The following is an 18,339-nucleotide window of genomic DNA, read 5'->3' as shown; positions in this document are numbered from 1 at the left end:
CAAAGACTCTGTTTCCATTTTTTCTTTTTCTCATATTAATTCCATTCCCTTCTTTCCTTTCCCCTACCCCTCCCACTTCTCCCTCCCCTTTGCCCCTTTTCTTCCTATTTCACACTATCTATTTTACCTTTTAGTCCTTATTTACACTTTCAGTTTCTCACACTAGAGAAACTATTCGGTATTTACACGTGTGTCCTATTTATTTCACTTAAGAGTATCGCCTCAATGTGCATCCATTTAGCAATAAATGTCTCTAATTTCTTGTTTTTGATGGCTGAGTAGTACATTTTATTAAAAAAAAAACAACACATTTTCTTGATCCAGTCTCCAGTTGATGGGCATTTGGGCTGTTTCCAAGTTTTAGCTATTACAAACTGTGCTGCTATGAACATGGATGCACATATATCACTGTGGTATGATTCTTTTAATTCTTTGGGGAAGATACCCAGCAGGGGAATAGCTGGATCAAGTGGGATTTCCAGTCCTAGTTCTTTGAGGTATCTCCATACTGATTTCCACAGTGGTTGCACCAGTCTACACTCCCACCAGCAGTGGGGCAGGGTTCCTCTTTCCCCACAGCCCTGCCAGCATTTGGTATTGGTTGATTTCATGATAACAGCCATTCTTTCTGGAATGAGGTGGAATCTCAGCATTGTTCTCATTTGCATCTCTCCAATGACCGGTGATGTTGAACATTTTTTCATATGTTTATTTGGCATTTCTACTTCTTTGTGTGAGACATATCTGTTCATTTCAGATGCCCACTTTTGGATTGGATCTTTAAATTTGGGAGGTCTGGTTTTTTAAGTTCTTTATAGATTCGAGATAGTAGACCTTTGTCTGAGGGACTGCTGGTAAAAATTTTTTCCCACATTGTGGGTTGTCTCTTCACACTGCAGGTGGTTTCTCTTGCTGTTCAGAAGCTTTTTAATAAGAAGAGATCCCACTTGTTGGGCCGGGGTTTTTGCTCAGTGGTTTCGTCGCCTGCTGGGCAAGCGCAATGACCTGAGTTCGATCCCTGGTACCAAAAAAAAAAAAAAAAGAGAGATCCCACTTGTTGATTGTTTGTGCTAGTTCACAGACAACTGAGGTTTTGTTCATAAAATCTTTTCCTACACCAATGTCTTCAAGAGTTCTACCTAATCTCTGTTCCAGCCAGTTCAGCGTTTCTGTTTTAATATTTAGATCTTTAATCCACTTTGATTTTAGTTTAGTGGATGGTGAGAGATATAGGTCTAGTTTTAGTCTTTGGCAAGTTGAAACCCAATTTCTCCAGCACCATTTATTAAAGAGGCTATCTTTCCTCCAGAGAAGGTGTTTGGCTCCTTTATCAAAGATGAGATGGCTGAGTGTGTCTGGAGTTGTTTCTGCATCTTCTAATCTGTTCCACTGGTCCTCAGGTCTGTTTCTTTGCCAGTACCATGCTGTTTTTATCACAGTAGCTTTGTAGTATAGTTTCAAGCTGGGGGTTGTAATACCCCCTGCCATGTCTCTCTTGCTTAGAATTGAGAAATTTGGTTATGCTGACATTGCCACTCTAAGAACAACCTGTAGCCATGCTAATTGACAGTTGCAAACAAGTCCAATCTTTTTTTATTTTTTATTTTGGTACTGGGGATCGAACTCCAGTTCTTGTGCTTGTGCAGCAGGCAGCAAAATCACTGAGCTAAATCCCCGGCCCATAAAGCCCATAATTGTTGCCACACTGCACTGGAAGAGCAGAGACTCATCAGTAGTGTGCTCAGGACAGGACTGGAGAGGGGCACAGAGCAGAGTCCACCATTAGAGGAGAAAGAATTTCCAATAATGAGACTTTTCCAAAGGGGAAAAGCCTGGAGTATGGAGCAGGAAGGGGCTCAAAAAACCTTCCAAGCTACCCCTTCCTGCCCTGATTACCAGGCAGACAACTCCAAAAGGAATCAGAGTTCAAGTAACAGAAACTCCACGTATGGCTTCCACCCCATCCCACTTCCTTACTGAGGACTGATTTACCTGAACGTTGTCTAATTTCTTTCTCCTCCTGGGCCTGTGGAGCTGTGATAGTTTTCATGGTCGGTTTCACAGCCCTCTGTGGAAATGAGAAAATCATTCAATTGGGTGAAATGGATTTGGGATGAGAGAAGCTTTTCTAGGGTGGATATTTTAGAAATGCCTGTGCCATTTAGATACAGTAGTTAGAAATCTTGAGACTTTCTGATCAGCTGGTGTCTAATGATCAAGTCAATGAAATACCTGCAATTTTATAAGCTAAGTAGGATAGAATCCTTTCATCTAATTTGAGATCCAGAATTACATCTTGTTTATTTAGATTTGCTTAGATAATTAGAGAAGCTATATCTCCAAGTGTGTAAGATGGAGCAAAAATTAATTTATGCAGTATAATTTATTTTGATTCAAATGAAATGCCCAGAAATTAATGCACCAAAAACCTTGGATCACCCGAGATGGCTCCAAACAGGTGTCCCCTGTCCCTCATGAGAGTGAAAGTGTGGGACAGGGAGAGCCTTGCAGACTTTCTGGGCTAGGCCTGCAGGATGCAGCACTCAGTATGATGTCCCCATTGGGAACAAAGATCTCATTTTGTAGAGGTGGGAATGGGAGTGGAATGATTCCATGGCTTGCCAGTTAGTGGCAGAGATGATAGGAGTTGTGTAGAGATGACATTAAGAGGCCTCGAGGGTAGCAGCTTTGCTCCTCACTGTCTTCCCTTGTCTCCTGTCCCAGCCCTGGTCTCCAGATGGACTCCAGAGTGACATCTGTCCCGCCTGTCCTGGCTAGGGCTGCACCTGGGCCAGGCCTTGTGCTCCTTCTTCTTGTCTCAGCTCTGCCCCCACCCTCAGGAGTGCAGACTCCAGGTGATGTGTGGACAGTGCTGGGCTGGAAGCAGAGGGCTTGGTCCCTGGGATGTGGTGCCTAGCAGCTCTACTGAGTGAGGGCCACAGACGCAGGTGGCACTCTGCCTGAGAGGTGTCCCTTGGAACTGATGAGACAGTGGCCCTTCCAATTAGGAAGGAGTCCTGGCGGGGGTAGGGGTGGGGTTGTGTACAGTCCAGGGCTCACCAACGTTCTAGGAAAGTGCGAAAGGCAGGGCAAGGTTAACTCAGATGAGTCTTCTTCCATCCCCTGTAAAACCTCCCACAATGTGTTTCCATCTCTGCTCTCTGCTTCCAGAGGGAGTTCCCATGTCAGACAGGGAGTGGCCAAATTCTTCCAGGGAGGGAGACTCCCTCATGTCCATCAGGTTCACGCCGTTTCTCTTGTGCTTTCTGGTTATAGAGCTCACCGGCTTTCCAGGAAGCTGAAATCTCAAGTTCAATACCAAAGTCACCCTTGATTTGTTTGTGGTGTTTCTCTCCCCACCCCATCTACCTGTACCACCTGTAAATAATCTGTGTAGTAAACTAGGAACACATTTTCCTTCAGAAATTCAGGGAGTCTAACAGTTCTCTGTCCTCCCCGCCCTCCCACCTCAGCCCCAGCCTCTGAGCCCAGCCCTTCTAACCTGCCCATGGTCTCCTAGTCTGAAGTTGTCCTGACCATACCCAACACACACACATACACACACACACACACACACTCACTCGCACACTCCCTTCTAGCAGGGTGACCTGGATGATACAGGAACCACTTCAGCCTCAGACTCAAGGAAACAATTGCCCTGTGACCTGAGAAGCTTCGGCCAGAATCTGCTAAGCAGAGTCTGGTTTCCTGGCTCCCCAGGGTGGGGTGGCTTAGGAAGATGTCTCACCCCCTCCCCCACGAGAGGAAGAGGAGCCGGTTGTGCTGGTAACTCCACAAACTCTTACAGGTCTGTGAACAGGGTTAATGCTGTCTATGAGTTCGGTTGGAGTCTGAGGAGATAATGAAAGTTCTTGATTAAGAATCCAGAGGAGATAAACCCAGGTCTCCTGTGGCAGATCAGCTCGCCACATGGAGGGAGTCTGCAAGTTTCAGCTTGGACACCGATCTCCCAAGCAGCCTTGGTATGGGGTAGACCCTTGGCAGTGCTAAATAACACTTGGAGCAAGTGGCCAGGACAGAGTGCTGCTGTGTGTTTGGCCTACCAGGCTGCCGATAGGGAGCAGGGACATTTCCAGAGCTGTCCCCGTCTATGCCAGCCAAATGCCAGGAATTTTCATCCAGTAGAGTCCTTTAGAATTCCTGAGCTTTCTATTCTTCCATAGTCTCTCCATCCACATCTTTGAGGCACTAAAGCAGAATGCCTAAAACAGTAGACTCAGCTCCAATTGCTGAGCTCAAATACTACCCTTGCCACTTTTTGGCTATGTGACCTTGGGCAAATTGCTTAACCTCTCTGTGGCCCTCTGTTCTCCTTGTAAATCAGGATAAGTGGAGCACCTGTCTTGTAAAATTGTTGTGATGCTTAACTGAGTTACCACTTGTAAAGGGCATAGAACAGTGCCTGGCACCCTCAAAATGTTACCTATTATGTATTATGTTTACTTTCTTTTGGTTCTTCCCTGTGCCTCCCTGGGCATCAGTCTTCAGGTACAGAAGAGGGCAGACTGGACCAAGCAGGGCCTTATATTGGTGATGGGAGAGGCGGGGACAGCACCAGAGCTTCCAGGCTCACCACACACACATACACACACACACACACACACACACACACACACACACACAGCCTGCAGGTCCAGGTGCCACGTGATCTGTCCCTGCCTGGATTCAGGCCCGTGAGCCCAAGAGGGCCCTGGGTCTAACTAACACTCTGACACCAGAGCATCACCCTGTCCCCTGTCCCTGTTTGATTTTCCCTGGTGGATGCAGATCCCCTCACTCCTCCACCTCTCCCTGCTTTATTAGAGCAGAGGTCTGTGAGAGGACCTGTCTGCTTAGTCCCTGGCACCTGGCAGGGATATACATATTTTTTAAAGGAATGAATGAATCTAAAAGTCATCACATTTTCCTCTTTGTATAAAATCTTTGTGAGAATGAGAACTACTTTTAACTTCCTGATAGGAGAGATTTAAAGCTTTGAAGCTATGCTGTTTTAGGAATTAATTATTCTTTTCCATAATATTCACACACTTCTTTAGAGTAGGTGTATTTATTTTGTTCCTGACACACACACATCTTAGTTTACAGGTGTTGTTTCTGGGTCCGCCTGTCCAGTCAAGTTCAGAACTCATGTGTTCTCTGGTCCTCTTCTGGACCCAAGCGCCTAGTACATGGGGCTCTAAATAAGCATTGGTGGTTTTGAAATCAATCTCATGAGTCATTTCAGATTCTACTCAGATCTCACTGTTCTGTAGATGGCCACCCAGTGCTGCAGCCCCTCTGGAATCTTTGCTTGTGGGAACTCCTCACTTAGCAGAACTGTACATCGTTGGGTTCATTTCTTGAGCTACCTTATTGTCTTACTGAGTATTTAACTTTTTTGTTATTCTACATATTTTCCATATAGCTACATCTTTCACCTTTGGCAGTTTGTGGTCTTTCTGAGGGTAGGAACAAGAATATACTGACTCATGTCTACCACTGGGTTCTCAGGTTGTACATGGCAGCTCCATAGTTCTCATGTGAGTGAAAAAAATAAATGAATGGGGAAAAGCACATCTGTTTAGTACTTTTGAGTTCTCATATTGATAACTGATCTCTGATACCCTCACCCAAAAGCACTTTAAAGAGCAATGAGGACATTAGGAATGATTGTGCCTTGGAAACGTTGATTTGGTGTATTGGCATCTGATTTCAAAAATCCTGGAAATGTCCTCTCTGCAGGCTAAGAACCAAGTTCATCATTCCGGAAGTGATAATGAGTTTGTATTTGATCGATTAGTGATACTTGATTCACTGCCCATTTCTCCCATTCTTTCTTTAGTATGTGACATTCCTTACTTAGGAGTTCAAAGTCATGGGTCCTGAGAAAGGATGTTTTGAAAAGCTGCTTATGGAAGTGGCCTTCAAGATTGATTTTGGAAGAGAAATAATGTCTTCTAAAGTCATAGAACTTTAGAGAGGGAAGGAATAGCAATACAGCACTAATATTTTGTTTCTTTAAAAAGATGTACAGCCAACTTTTTTTTAAAAGCCAACTTTTTATAAAGGACAATGGCTTTCTTATTGTACAGGTCAGAGATGTCCACAGAATAATGTACCTTAGGGTTCTCTGCAGATAAGCAAGATGAAGTGTGGATGTAGCTGATGATGTATGGCTAATTTCCTCACCTCTTAAAATTTAAATAATTGTAAAAGGAGGTTATAGAAATACTGTATGAAAAGATGGCTGAAAAAGGAGCCAGCCAGAATTCACAAGAAGATTAAATAGCAAGATTATGGTTTCAGCTCAGTTATTAAGAATAGTATGATGAGTCTTGTTTGCAATATTATGGGTGACACCTGCTCCCATGGCTTGGTAGTAAAGAGAAGACAGGACTAGGAAGTGGACCGGTGCCAGGCTGGTTTCCGGGGTAGCTGCTAAGCACCCTGTTGAAAGCACTCAAGAGGACCTTGGAGGCTAGAGCCTGTCTCATCTCCCTGTTAAGCTGTGAGAATGGCAAAGTCCAGGAGATGGGAGGTAGGCTGGTGAGTGGATTAAGTTGATGCACACAATGTTTTGGCTCGGGGAGAGAGAGGAAGCCTTTGTATTCGGCATGTGGCCAGCAGCCAGCCCCTGACCCTTGAGCTCTGGTAAAGGGGGAAAGCTGAGCTCCTCTGTGGAGGGGCCCTCAGGCTCCTCTACTTGGTCACCCCTTCTTGGGGTCAAGGGCCCAGGGCCAGAATCTGCTAGGACCTGCTTCCTGGAGCTTTTTTGCCAGGTTCTGAAGATGTGTGGCTGAAATAATGGACTGACATTACTGTTATAATTGTGAAAGACTCAGAGTAGACAGAGTTAAAAAACAACTTTGTTGTTCCGAGATCCTCTATTTCTCTATTTGCTGTAGCAAAGTACAGACTCTGGTCACACCTGTCATCAAACCCTGAGGGTCCAGCTTCATGGGAACAGTGGCCTGACATTTCTTCACTGAACATGTCTGTGATCAGTGGCTGGGTCATTTCTCAATAGAAAGAATGGTCATGTGAATAAAGATACCCTGGTTGCACCCAAATGTCCACGTTTGAGCAATTCTTACTGGAACATCCTGAAATCTGCCTTTCCCACCTAACCTTCTGCAAGAGCAAAACTCAGAGCAACTCCATCTGCTGTGCTTCATACACTTCCCCATGCCACTCTGGGCAAATTACTTAATGTTCTCATGTCTCAGCTGCTTCTTTTGTAAAGTGGGGATCATAATAGTAGCCATCTCGGTGGTAGTGAGGATTAAATGTGTTAAGATACTTACGGCTCTTAGAACAATGTCTGGCTGGCAAATTCCAGCTATTGTCATTTCCAGAGCCTTTTCCCCTTTCTGCTCTTTCATCTAGACTTCATTGTCACCATGGTAAATTATCAGAGCTGCACGATGTGGAAGCATCCCAAACCATGATACTCCCAGGCCTGCTTCTTACTGGACAACCCATGGCTGCCTCCTCCAAGCTGAGACTGCCTTGCTGCAGAGGCTGGATGAGCTCTGGGAAACAACACCCTGTAATCTCAGGCAGATCTCACTATGGCTGGCCACTGTCCAGACTCTCTTCCTCAGGAAGAACTGGTCACATAGAGGTGGTACTGAGCGGCCACGGATGGGCCCTGCCTGCTTGGTGGGATAGTGAGTCATGCAAGACAGCATTGCATCTCTAGGGGAGGGAAGGACCTTGCCTTGCCCCAGGTGAGTGCACCATGCAAAGGTATCTGACCAGACCCTTGGCATCCTTCAGAAACCCCAGAGCCACCAGGTTCACAGCCAGCATTCAAGCCCGTGTAGCAATTTCTTTAAAAGGTGTCCATATTAGCGTTGCCTGAATGGCTTTGGTTTTGTGCTTCCTGCAGTGTATACTTACTGCTCTTCCCACACCAGCAGGCTGGAGAGGAAGGCTTCTGGAATGTTTGGCAATACCAGAGGTAGTGTAGTAAAAGGAATCGTTTTGGCAGTGCTGCTCATACATGTTTTCTGGGTTCCCCCATCAGCAATATGTTCTGAAGTGTCAATTCTAAATGCAGCCAGTTCGTCACACCAGGAGGGAATGAAGCATTGCTGGATGGCATGAGCCAGTGCACTCGATGCTGGTTGAGGCTCTTAAGATTCTGTTTGTGTGCTTTCCCAGTGTTCCCCACCCCAGTAGTGAGACAGGAACAACAGAAGCACTCTGGTGTTCATTGCCAGGACAGCATAGAAGTAGAGTGGCTCCTGGGTGTTGGCTGAGGGAAAAGCAGGGAGGTTCAGATGTGGGTGTTGGTTCCTCTCTCTGCCCTGTTCCCAGGGGTCTGGGTTGGGAAGGAGCTCTGACTCCCCTACCCAGGAAAGGCCAGTGGTTCCAAGGCCATTCCACATCATGTGGGGAAATGAACAGTTGAGTCAACAAGCCTGGCTCATTCTGAAATCAGGAGGGCTTAGATTCATGGAGATCCAATTGAGCTAACATTTATCAATTCTCTGGTGTGTGGCCAGCATCGTGCTAAGACACATCTGTTGTTTTGACCAAGTCTGGCAAGAGTTCCATTTGGTTGAGTTGGGGAACTCAGTTTGATTCAGCTCCTCTCCAGAACCCTGGGCGGAGTGCTGCCTCAGTGCTGAGCCCACGCCAGGAAGAGCTGAGACCACATTGTGTCCTCATTCCCCCTGGTGGCCCCAGGACTTCTCTGCAGAAGCATCTGCTTGTTCTCTAGGCATTTCATTCTTTAGCATTTCCAGTTCTATCTCTTACCCCCAGCGAAAACCAATACTGGAGCTGAGATTTGTTATTGTGCATAAAACATTCTGCTCCCTTCATCTGGCTATTTGATGAGACACAGTGATGTTTGGATCCCTGTTTGCTTCTCATTGTTGGGAGAATAATCCTGTCTCTTGCAGACTTTCTACTTGGGGCAACTCCCCACCCTGCTGTCCAGTGCGGGACGGGACTCCCAGGGGAATGGGCACAGTGACCACTGGAGGGCTCAGACTGGCTTGCAAGCTCCTGCTGGTGGACTCCTGGCTGGGGGCTCTACACAGCTGGAGGAGGCAGGAGTTCTTCTAGAACATGTGATTCGATTGATTTAAAAAAACAGTGATTTTCACAGAGGGACCAGTGGTATCAAAGCACAAAATAAAACAACAACAACAAATACTGAAAAATAGACCCAGTATGGAAAACTCTGCCAACTCAGGGGCTGATTAGGAGTCAAATTCCACTGAGGCCGTGCCAAAGCAAAGGACTGTAACTCAAGTGATTCTTTTGGAAGTGATTCCTTCCTTTGGAAGGAAAGTCAATGTCTGATTCTAGGCATATGGGGAGGGGAACCCCATGTGTACCTGAAGAGAAAATCTGAGATTCAGCTGTGCTCCCTCCCCCTCCAGCAGTAATCTCCTGTTCCATGTTGGCCCTCTCCGGGATCCACGAACCACCTTCTCGTGGGCTTAAAAATAGACTCCGTGGCTGCCAACCCTCTTAAAAGGAACACAGTGGAGATATGTGCCAGCGCTGTGGGCCTGACACCTGGCCTGGTCACCTCCCTAAATAGACCCTACACTTGCCATTTCTCCATCCAGGGCAGCCAGGCGCCCAGAGTTATCTAAGTGGTCACAGGAGTTCACCGTGCGAAGTAAAATAGGAAAACAACCCAGACTCTGTCTTCTATCACCTATCAATGTTAAAAAGGAGAGACAAAGTTTTAAGGGAGTCTCACTGTATTTCTTATTCCATTCAATGTAATACTCATTTCTTTATTTTTGGGCTGGGGATGGAACCTAGGGCCTCCCACACACTAAGCACACACTCTCTCACTGATCATACCCCCAGCCCCTCAAGGTAATATTGGATGAAATAGTCTGTGAAGGTCCTTCCTGATTAATCAGGGAGAGGGTAGAAAGGGAAGGTGCCATAGTGTGTATTGAGAAATGACATTTTCGCAGTAGCAGCACACCTCCCAGGCTGGTGTGTGTTGATAAACCACTTGCCTTTCTCAGGAAGGGTGGAGCTGCTGGGACCCACCCTTATCAGTGGTGCCCACAGCCTCTGGAACTGGGGCAACTCCCTGTGTGGGTGAGGGCCAGAGCAGATAGAAGAAAAGGCAGGAGCAATTTCACACTCTGTTCTTGCAGTACCTGGAGAGGTAGGGAAAGTTGTTTTCATCTTCCTGATGTGGAAGCCAATCCTCAGAAAAGTCGTTTTCCCTTATCAAGATGTGCCCAGCTTAGCCGAATAAGACTTGCTAACATTGAGTATTTTACAAAGCTGTTCAGAAAAGCAAATCATTTCTGTTGTAAGTTGGCCCCTGGTTTGGCTGATTCCACAAACAGGTGCTGACAATGGGCCAGTCATTGCCTTAGGGCCTGGGGGACCAGGCCACCCTCTCTGGAACTCCAGGTCTGCCCTGGGTTTCTACTATGACGTCCTTGGGAGAAGAGCCTCTCTGCATCCAGACGGGGCAATCTTCCAGCATGGTCCCTGTCCCCAGAGCACCCCAGGGGCAGAGTCATTTGAGTCCCCACTCACTTGGGGTTCATTGAGCAAACAAATAAAAACCAAAATGTTCTCCCAGTTTCTGGAGAAGCTAAGAAACAACTGAGAGATTCCAGGTTTCTATGTCCCAGGGCAGCCCACCTCAGTACACTGATGCAGGCAAGGGCCTTTAGGTGCTGCCCAGTGGATTTCACTCCACTCCACTCTTCTCCCAACACAGTCCCCTCCTGACATGGCTTAATGTGGTTAGAGGCCGGAGCTCCACAGCCGAAGCCTCCAGTGCTTCATTCTGCCTGTGTGCTGAGGACTGCAGAGACACAGCTGGGAAAGGATTTAACAAGTTTGTAAAAAAAAAACCTGCAGAGCCCATGAAGCTGTGGAGTAGAACCAGTGGCCTGGAATCTCTGCTGAGAGCCTCAAGCCTTTTATTTAGCCCATCCATTCAATCTGTTGGTTTGCTCTGACTTCAGCAACTCTCACTGGCAGACCCCCTGGCACACTAAATACCTGCATGGAAAATTACAGCATCGTGTCTGAAAAACCCAGGAGCTGGGAAGGAGCAGGATGGTTACTCATGCCTTAAAGGTGTGATGGAGGAGGGCAGGGGCAAGGAGGGACACCCATTATGCAGAAGAAAGAGTGGTTTCTCTTTCTCAGCCCTCAGGGCTTCCATTGTGTCCTGAAGTCTCTTTCTGAATAATGAGATCTCTTAGGACACATACCCTTCCTGCCTGGAAGGTCCTTTCTGTTTAGTCTAAATCCTTCTGCATTGATGTAATTCCAAGATGTATAGTTTCCTTGGGACTAGTGAAAATGTTGGTGTGTCACCCCAAACATCAGCCAGCACTGTGCTGGTTACACCAGATGTAGGTGGGGAAAGTGAGGTGAGGGAATGGGGGAAAGACCTGGAGAATCAATCTGCCTTGTCCCATGAGAAGCTTGTAACTTAGTCATGGTGTTAGGCTGCCTCTCCTGGGGGAAGGCACTGTGTACTTGGGTCCACTCTGGGGGTGCTGGAGGAGAGAAGATTTTAAGGGCCACCTCCTTTAGCCCCCTCTTTTTTAGCATCATCATCTCAGTTCCTTGACCTCATGTCTCACTGAGCAACATGTCTGCAGTTGTATCCTTTCTTCTCCTTTTGGCCTTTGCTTGATTCTTCACATTTCTAAGCTTCAAGGCCTTGAGGCTAATGAGGTTATGGCCAAGGTCAAGGATTCTTGGTGATCCTGAGTACTAATGTCCTTTGCTACCTAAGCATTTTTCCTATTACATTCACAGTGCTGTGGGTTCTGATCCACTATGACTATCTCATCTTTTTCATTGTGATTGTATGTAACCCATACCATTGTATAATATAAAGACTACTGGGCTTACGAGTTGTAAGAACTGGGTACCAAAAATGGGCTGGCCATTTTAAATTATTGAGCTTTGCATATTTCACTAGTGAGAGTTCAATATCTTGCACCTAGGAGACAGATATTCTGTATATAAGGAGCTCTCAAAACTCATTGGTATGGAAACAATCGAATTTAAAAATGGCAAAAGATACAAACACATCTATCGCCCAAGAAGATAAATGAGCACTTGAAAAGAAGTTATTAATAATTAAGGAAATGCAAATTAAAGCCACAATGAGACACTACTATATAATCTGTTAGAATATCTGAATTAAGACTGACTATACTAAGTGTTGGTAAGGATATGGGCCAGGTGGCAGGAGAAGGGAATATTCCCAAAGGCCACAGGAAACTTTTGGAGGTGACTGACGAGTTTGTTAGCTTGATTATGATGATATTTTGTGGAGGTGTGCATATGTCAGACCTTCCCACATTGTGCATTTTAATCATGCAGTTTGTCATTTGTCCGTTATACCCAAATATAAAATATTCTGTTTATCAGTTCATGAGGAGTCAATTGTATTCGTGTTTTTGAAAGTATCATCATGCCATTCAACTTCCATTTGCATAGGGCATTTCTTTCTCTCTAAATATTAATGTTGCAGGAGAGCTTCAGAATCCCTTGAGATATGCTGCTAGGCAGTAATCAGGGCTGTTCCAGTAACCATCATTTATTCCCGGAGTTGCCTGTATGGGGATTCTAGCCAGTCTGGAAGACAGTTTTAAGAGGGATGGGGTGAGACACCTAGGGGCTACTGCCCTTAGCAATGTGTGTGGTAGGGTGGAGGAGGGGCTGCAAGGACCGTCCACCTCCAGATCAACGGTGCTATTCCATACAGAGCGGGGCATTTCCAGAGCCTTTCAGATTGTGCCTGTCCTCAAGTTCAGTCTCCAGTGATGGTGAGGGCCCCAGGCCCGGGGCATGCTGATATTGCTGTCTTGACATATTGAGGAGTTAATTGTTTCAGGACACTTCCAGATTTGTCTTTCTGGCAATGCCCTGGCCATTTCTGGATCTTCCTTGGGAATTCCCATGGCTTTGAGAAGCACCTTGCTCTGTAACAGTCTCACAGTTTTTCTGGCCCACAGGGGCATCCTCCACATTATCTCTTCCTGGCACCGAACACATCTTTGTTTGGAATCCTGCCAGTGCTGTGTGGAAGGCCTGTGGGTCAGTTTGGCTCTGGGCCAGTTGGACCTAATGTTTACTGGTATTGCTGGCCATGACTCCTAACTTTTCGGAGCTGTTTCTTCTTCCATATACCACGACAGCACTGACCACCTCAGGACAGTGGGGAGAGTGAAATGAGATGGCCATCAGCCAGTGGCAATGGATGCCCTTATGCCTCATACCTCACCATCCTACAGCTGTGCTGTGCCATATCAGAGTGGCTAGGGGGAAAGGAGTATTGGGGTTGCATCTAGATTGTTTCTTGAGGAGAGTGTGAAGCCAGGCTCATGATGCAAAGAATCTGTGACTTGAACCAGCAGTAGAGTAAGGGACCCAGTCACACCTGCACGGCTTTGCTAACCATGTCTCACCTTTCAGAAGTGAGGGTGCTATTAATCCCTGGTGCCACCCCTAAGACTTTGCCAGCCTCTGACATGCTTTGACAGTAGTCCCTGAACAAATGACCTCAGGAGAAGGCGGGTGGTCCTAGAGCAGAAGACTGGAGCGAAGTCCAGGATAACGGCCCTAGGTGGCATTTCAGGAACACTGGAGCAGAGAGCAGGTGAGAGGAGGAGACCCACCTGCGCTCCCAGCTTCCTCTCCAGAATCTAGAATAGGCTGATGAACTGGAGTCCTAGGCCAGGACGTAGAGCTCAAAACATGCAAATTGGTTATGGGCGAAATAGACTCTGCTGAGTTCACCCTGGGCGCTCTGAGGCCCGGGCCCGGGCCCATGCTGGGGCAGTCTGGTGTCGGGCAGGGCGGGCGCGCAGCTTGGAGCTCCGCATCTCCATTAGTCGTTTGCGCCCCCTTCTGCGGGGCCGGCTTGGCAGCAGGTGCTGCTCTCCGGGGACGCTCGCATTAACTTTCCCACCGGACGCGCTCGCGGGGAGAGCAAGACGAGGTCCCGCTAGCGGCAGGCGGCCGGGCGGCCAGGCACAGGGTCCGGGCTGGCTAGCCGAGCCGAGGGCGCCTGTATTTTTAGCCAGATGCCGCGTAACTCGCCGGCGCGCCCCGCGTCGCCCGGCATCTAACGGGGGAGGGGAGCGCGATCCGGCGCGGGCGCGGCGATGGCAGCGCGGCAGGGCCGGCCCGGCGCGGACCCCGCGGTGAGTGCGGCTCAGGGGTTGGGCGCGGGGCGGGGGCTCGGGGGCGGGGCCGGGACGCGGGCTCGGGGTCCGCCCCCCGGCCGCGCCAACTTCCGTGGCGATGCGGGGACTCGCGCCGGGCGCCCTTCCGCGGTCAAGCCGATCAGAGGAAAATTCCTCTGGCCTGGAGGCGGCGAGGTGGCGCGCGGGAGCCAAGTCACCGCGGGGCTGCCTCAAAGGAGGCGTCCTGCTCTGAGGTTTGGCCGCGGAGGGTGCCAAGGCCTCGGCCTTTTCCTACCTTCGGAAAGGCGAGGAGCCCTGAGATCCCGGACAGCGCAGTGGCAATGGATGGGGCGGAGGAGGCACGCAGGTCATGTGCCAGAGCCCGCTGCGTATTATCCCCTTGTCAGTGACCGGGATATGGAGGTCTGGGAGCTAGGGAGGAGGCGCAGTATGTCAAGTGTCAGAGCAGGGGTCACAGACAGATTCCTACCCAGGATCCCCGACTTGGTACCCACTGTAGCCCCCAGCCCCTGAGGAGCCGCAACTGTATTGAGATTGGAAGGGAACCCAGGACTCCTGCCACACATCTTATGTTATCAGTGATGCCTGGTTTGTTCATTAATATCTTTGCCGATGACAGTCTGATTGGGGTGCTGGGACCCTGATAGTTTGGAAAGCTGTAACAGCCCGAGTTTCTGGAAAGAAACCCAATAGAAACACACACAGGCAGGGCCCAGGATTCACTTGTTTCTGCATGATCCAGGGGAGAAAGGCCAGGGCCACACAGATGCTATGGCTGGAGCCAGTGTCCTTCTGACTGGGGCCTGGAGGGGCAGACCCAGGCCCTGAGATGCTGCTCTCAGGCCTCCGCGCCCCACCCCCCAACCTCTGGAGGGCTGCCTGTCTGGCTCAGTCCGTGGCTGGCTGGGCAGCAGTGCCCCTAGGAAAACCATCAAGACTTCCCATGAGTTCTGACAATGGCTGTGTCCAAGAAGCTACATTCTGCCCAAACAAGACTCCTTGGAAGGAGAGACTGGCTTAGCCCTTCACAGACACTGATACTAGCTTAGCTTCCAGTCAACATTTTAGATTGGAATTGTATCCCAAAGACCTTGAGAAAGTACATCATGATTTGTGCTTGGACAGCTTGGGCCACCTCAGGCCTGAGCTTCTCTTCCTGTGTCTGAAGTGAAGCTCTGCTTGGCCTCTGGGGGTTCTGAAACTTCTCCTATTGCCAGCATGCTGACATTTAGTATTGAGCTTCCGTCTTCTCCCTCCTGGGACACTGGAGCACCCTGGGCTGCTCATCCACCGCTCTATTAGTGTTGCCACACAGGAAGTGGGAGTTTAATAATAGCCCGGTGTCTCAGGTAACCAGGGCTCACCCTCTTTTTTGGAGCAGCCCTGGTAACCAAGTCCAGGAGGAAATCCATTCCCCTCCTTTCTATCTGAAGTGAGAGTGGCCTCCGAAGCAGCTTCCTCTAGCCAGAGCTGAACTTGAGAGGAATCTTATGAGCAGCTATCATGTGAAAATGATAGCACATGGTTAGGAGAAGGACCCAGGCATGTACTACCTAGATTCAAATCCTGGCCAAGTCACTTAGCTTTGTGACTTTGGGCAAGTAACTTAACTTCTCTGTGACTTCAAAAAAAGATAATAAAGGTAGTCGCTTCATGGGATTCTTGGGAGGAGCAAGTGAGTTCATTTATGTAGAATGCTTAAAACACAGGGCTCTGGGAGTAAACCTAGTTTGCTTTGAAAGAAAGTTTAGTGCTGTCACATAGATTGAGTGATAGAGATGTGGGCCATAAAAAATATGTAGGCTATGGGCTGTGTACCCCAAACATACACACACACATGCACACAGATGACACACATGTGAAATCAGATAAAATGAAGCATAAGATGAGAGAAGGAGAGAGATCGGAGCATGGCCTCGGTGGGTGTACAGAGTGGTAAGTGCCTTCATGGTGCCAGGCCGAGGTCTGTAACATGAGCTGGAGAGAAACCTAATGGAAGCTCACATATGGGTCCTGCATTCTGGTCTTTCTGCAGCTGACTGGCAGGGATGGCTGGGTCTTGGAAAGGGCCAGAAACTGCCCAGAGGTAGTCTATCAGTGATGGTGAACCTTTCAGAGCTTTCAGTGATATGAACAGCCCTCTGTGGCATGCATTTGATAGGTTGGCCACCACTAGTTAGTATTTTGGTGTTATTGCTTTTCTAGTTTGGAATTTTTTTCTAGTACTTGGGATAGAATTTAGGGCTTCATGTATGCTAGGCAAACACTACCACTGAGCTAATCTCAGCCCTCAGATAAATACAATATTTTTAATGGATAAATACTGGATTCTTTTGACTCCCTTCCTTGTTGGATTACATAGGATGTTTCTGGGTGCACGGAACACAGGAAGTTGAGCTGGAGCAGTTGAACTAGATGGGTGGCTGGCAGAGCTCTGAAGAACAAGATGATAAAGATGAGTCTCTTTACCCACTGGGGCAATTGTCCCTGCAGCTTGAATATTTCCTGCCCTATGGAGGTACTCAGTGAGTCCTTGTGGAATGTATCTGCACATGGCTGTGTGTGGGTAACCCCTTTATAACTGAGCCACTTTATTCTTCAAATTTTGAGGACAGAGGCCTACATTCTGGGTTTTTATTCTCTCTCTTTACCCTAGAAGGATACTGGACTTGAAATAGGAAACATTGAAGAATGAAACTGAGTGATGCAGTAGCTAGTGGGGTGACATCAGTGTCTGAAATCCACCTCTGAGATATCCTGAGGGTCCTGCTTATGTTTCCAGTACTCTGTGTGTATCAGAGACCAAAAAGAAAATGACAAAACTTAGCAAATGAACTCACCTCTAATGACCTAGATGACACTAGCCAGTCACCTTACATCTCAAGGCCTTGATGTTATCCTCAGAGAAGGGAAGGTCTAGAACTAGGTGATCCCTTCCAGAGACCTGTGCTGGCCTTCACACGTGCTTGCAGCAAGGCTGAGACCTGCTGGCCTCACCAGAAAATACTTTGCTGTGGATTAACTGCGTCCCTGTTCAGCCCTGCATCTGTCAGGACTGTCAGCATGGGTACTGCTAGGTTTGAAATGGCTGAGAACGAATCTTGGGGTCATGCATGGGCTTTAGTCAGCCATACCTGAGTGAAGTTCTTCAGTGTTAAGTAGCTGCAGAACTTGGGCAAATTATTAACTTCTCTATACCTCAATTTTAGCATCTCTAAAATGGGAATAACAATTATATCCACCTCACTGGCTGTGGTAAGGATTAAGAGATAAACTATTGAGGCCTGAGGATGAGCTCAGTGATAGAGTTCTTGCCCAACCTGCACAAGACCTTGGGTTTAATCCTTAGCACCACAAAACAAAAACAAAAACAAAAAATGTAATCCCAGCAATCTGGAAGGCTGAGGCAGAAGGATTGCAAGTTTGAGCCCAGCCTTGGCAATTCAGCAAGACCCTGACTCCAAATCAATATAAAAAAGGCTGGGAGTGTAGCTGTAATGTGAAGGCCCTAAATTCAATCCCCAGTATCACAGAAAGAAAAAGGAGGGGAGAGAGAGGTGGGGCTGGTGTGGGGGGAGGATTTACCATTGGTAAATATGCTTGGCCTGATGACCATTGCTATAATTTTGTGATTTATGTTTATAGAAGCTACAGAACCTGCTTCACCATCCTTGCTCTTGTCTAGGCTGTCTTCCCTCAGCCTCTGTCTATCTGTTTCTCTGTCCATTACTGACAGTCTGCTTTTCTTTCTAGAGTCAGTGCTTTGAATAGTCAAATGGTGTCATTCATTGATATTGAGTCTATTTTTATTCACCTATTCTCAGGTTTTTATTCTGAATCCTATTATTGTGATACAAAAGATAGTTAATTGGTGGGAGATCTGCCTCTTTAACACTCTCATTCTTGGGAAATAAATATTATGTTTTCCTCCTAGTTGAATGCAGACAGAGCTTCTGAATCAGCAAGCACTGACGCTTATCTGAACCATGGGCCTTAGGTCTGGGTTCTCAGGATCCAGCTCCTGCAGGGGAAACCAACAGACTGGCCCTCACTTCTGTAATATTTCCCCACCTCACAGCCCCTACTGAGGGGTCTGGGGCCATGAGGGGCATGAGTTTTAGATCAAAAGAGGCCTTGGCTTTGCAGACACTTAATG

General features: G+C 47.6%; 1 protein-coding gene across 29 annotated transcripts in view; it reads left to right on the top strand.

Annotated features, from left to right (window-relative positions):
• The window catches only part of Ank1 (ankyrin 1), a 189,694-nt gene that overhangs the window by 85,093 nt on the left and 86,262 nt on the right, over positions 1 to 18,339 (top strand). For 3 of the 29 annotated variants that reach the window (XM_021236762.2, XM_021236761.2, XM_021236760.2), the window contains exon 1: positions 14,124 to 14,180. The exons of 25 other annotated variants lie outside the window; for them this stretch is intronic. In XM_021236762.2, coding sequence (XP_021092421.2) covers positions 14,142 to 14,180 — 39 coding nt within the window. In that variant the 5' untranslated portion in view covers positions 14,124 to 14,141. Of the gene's footprint in view, positions 1 to 14,123; positions 14,181 to 16,273; positions 16,702 to 18,339 lie in introns of those variants that run through there. One more of the 29 variants, XM_087217376.1, reaches the window with a different exon arrangement.

Source organism: Heterocephalus glaber, unplaced genomic scaffold, assembly GCF_053883595.1.
Source record: "Heterocephalus glaber isolate CG9 unplaced genomic scaffold, H.glaber_assembly_v1.0 deba00001461, whole genome shotgun sequence".
NCBI lineage: Eukaryota > Metazoa > Chordata > Mammalia > Rodentia > Bathyergidae > Heterocephalus > Heterocephalus glaber.
The sequence above is the reverse complement of the archived record's forward strand: the minus strand, read 5'-3'. Positions and strand labels throughout refer to the sequence as shown.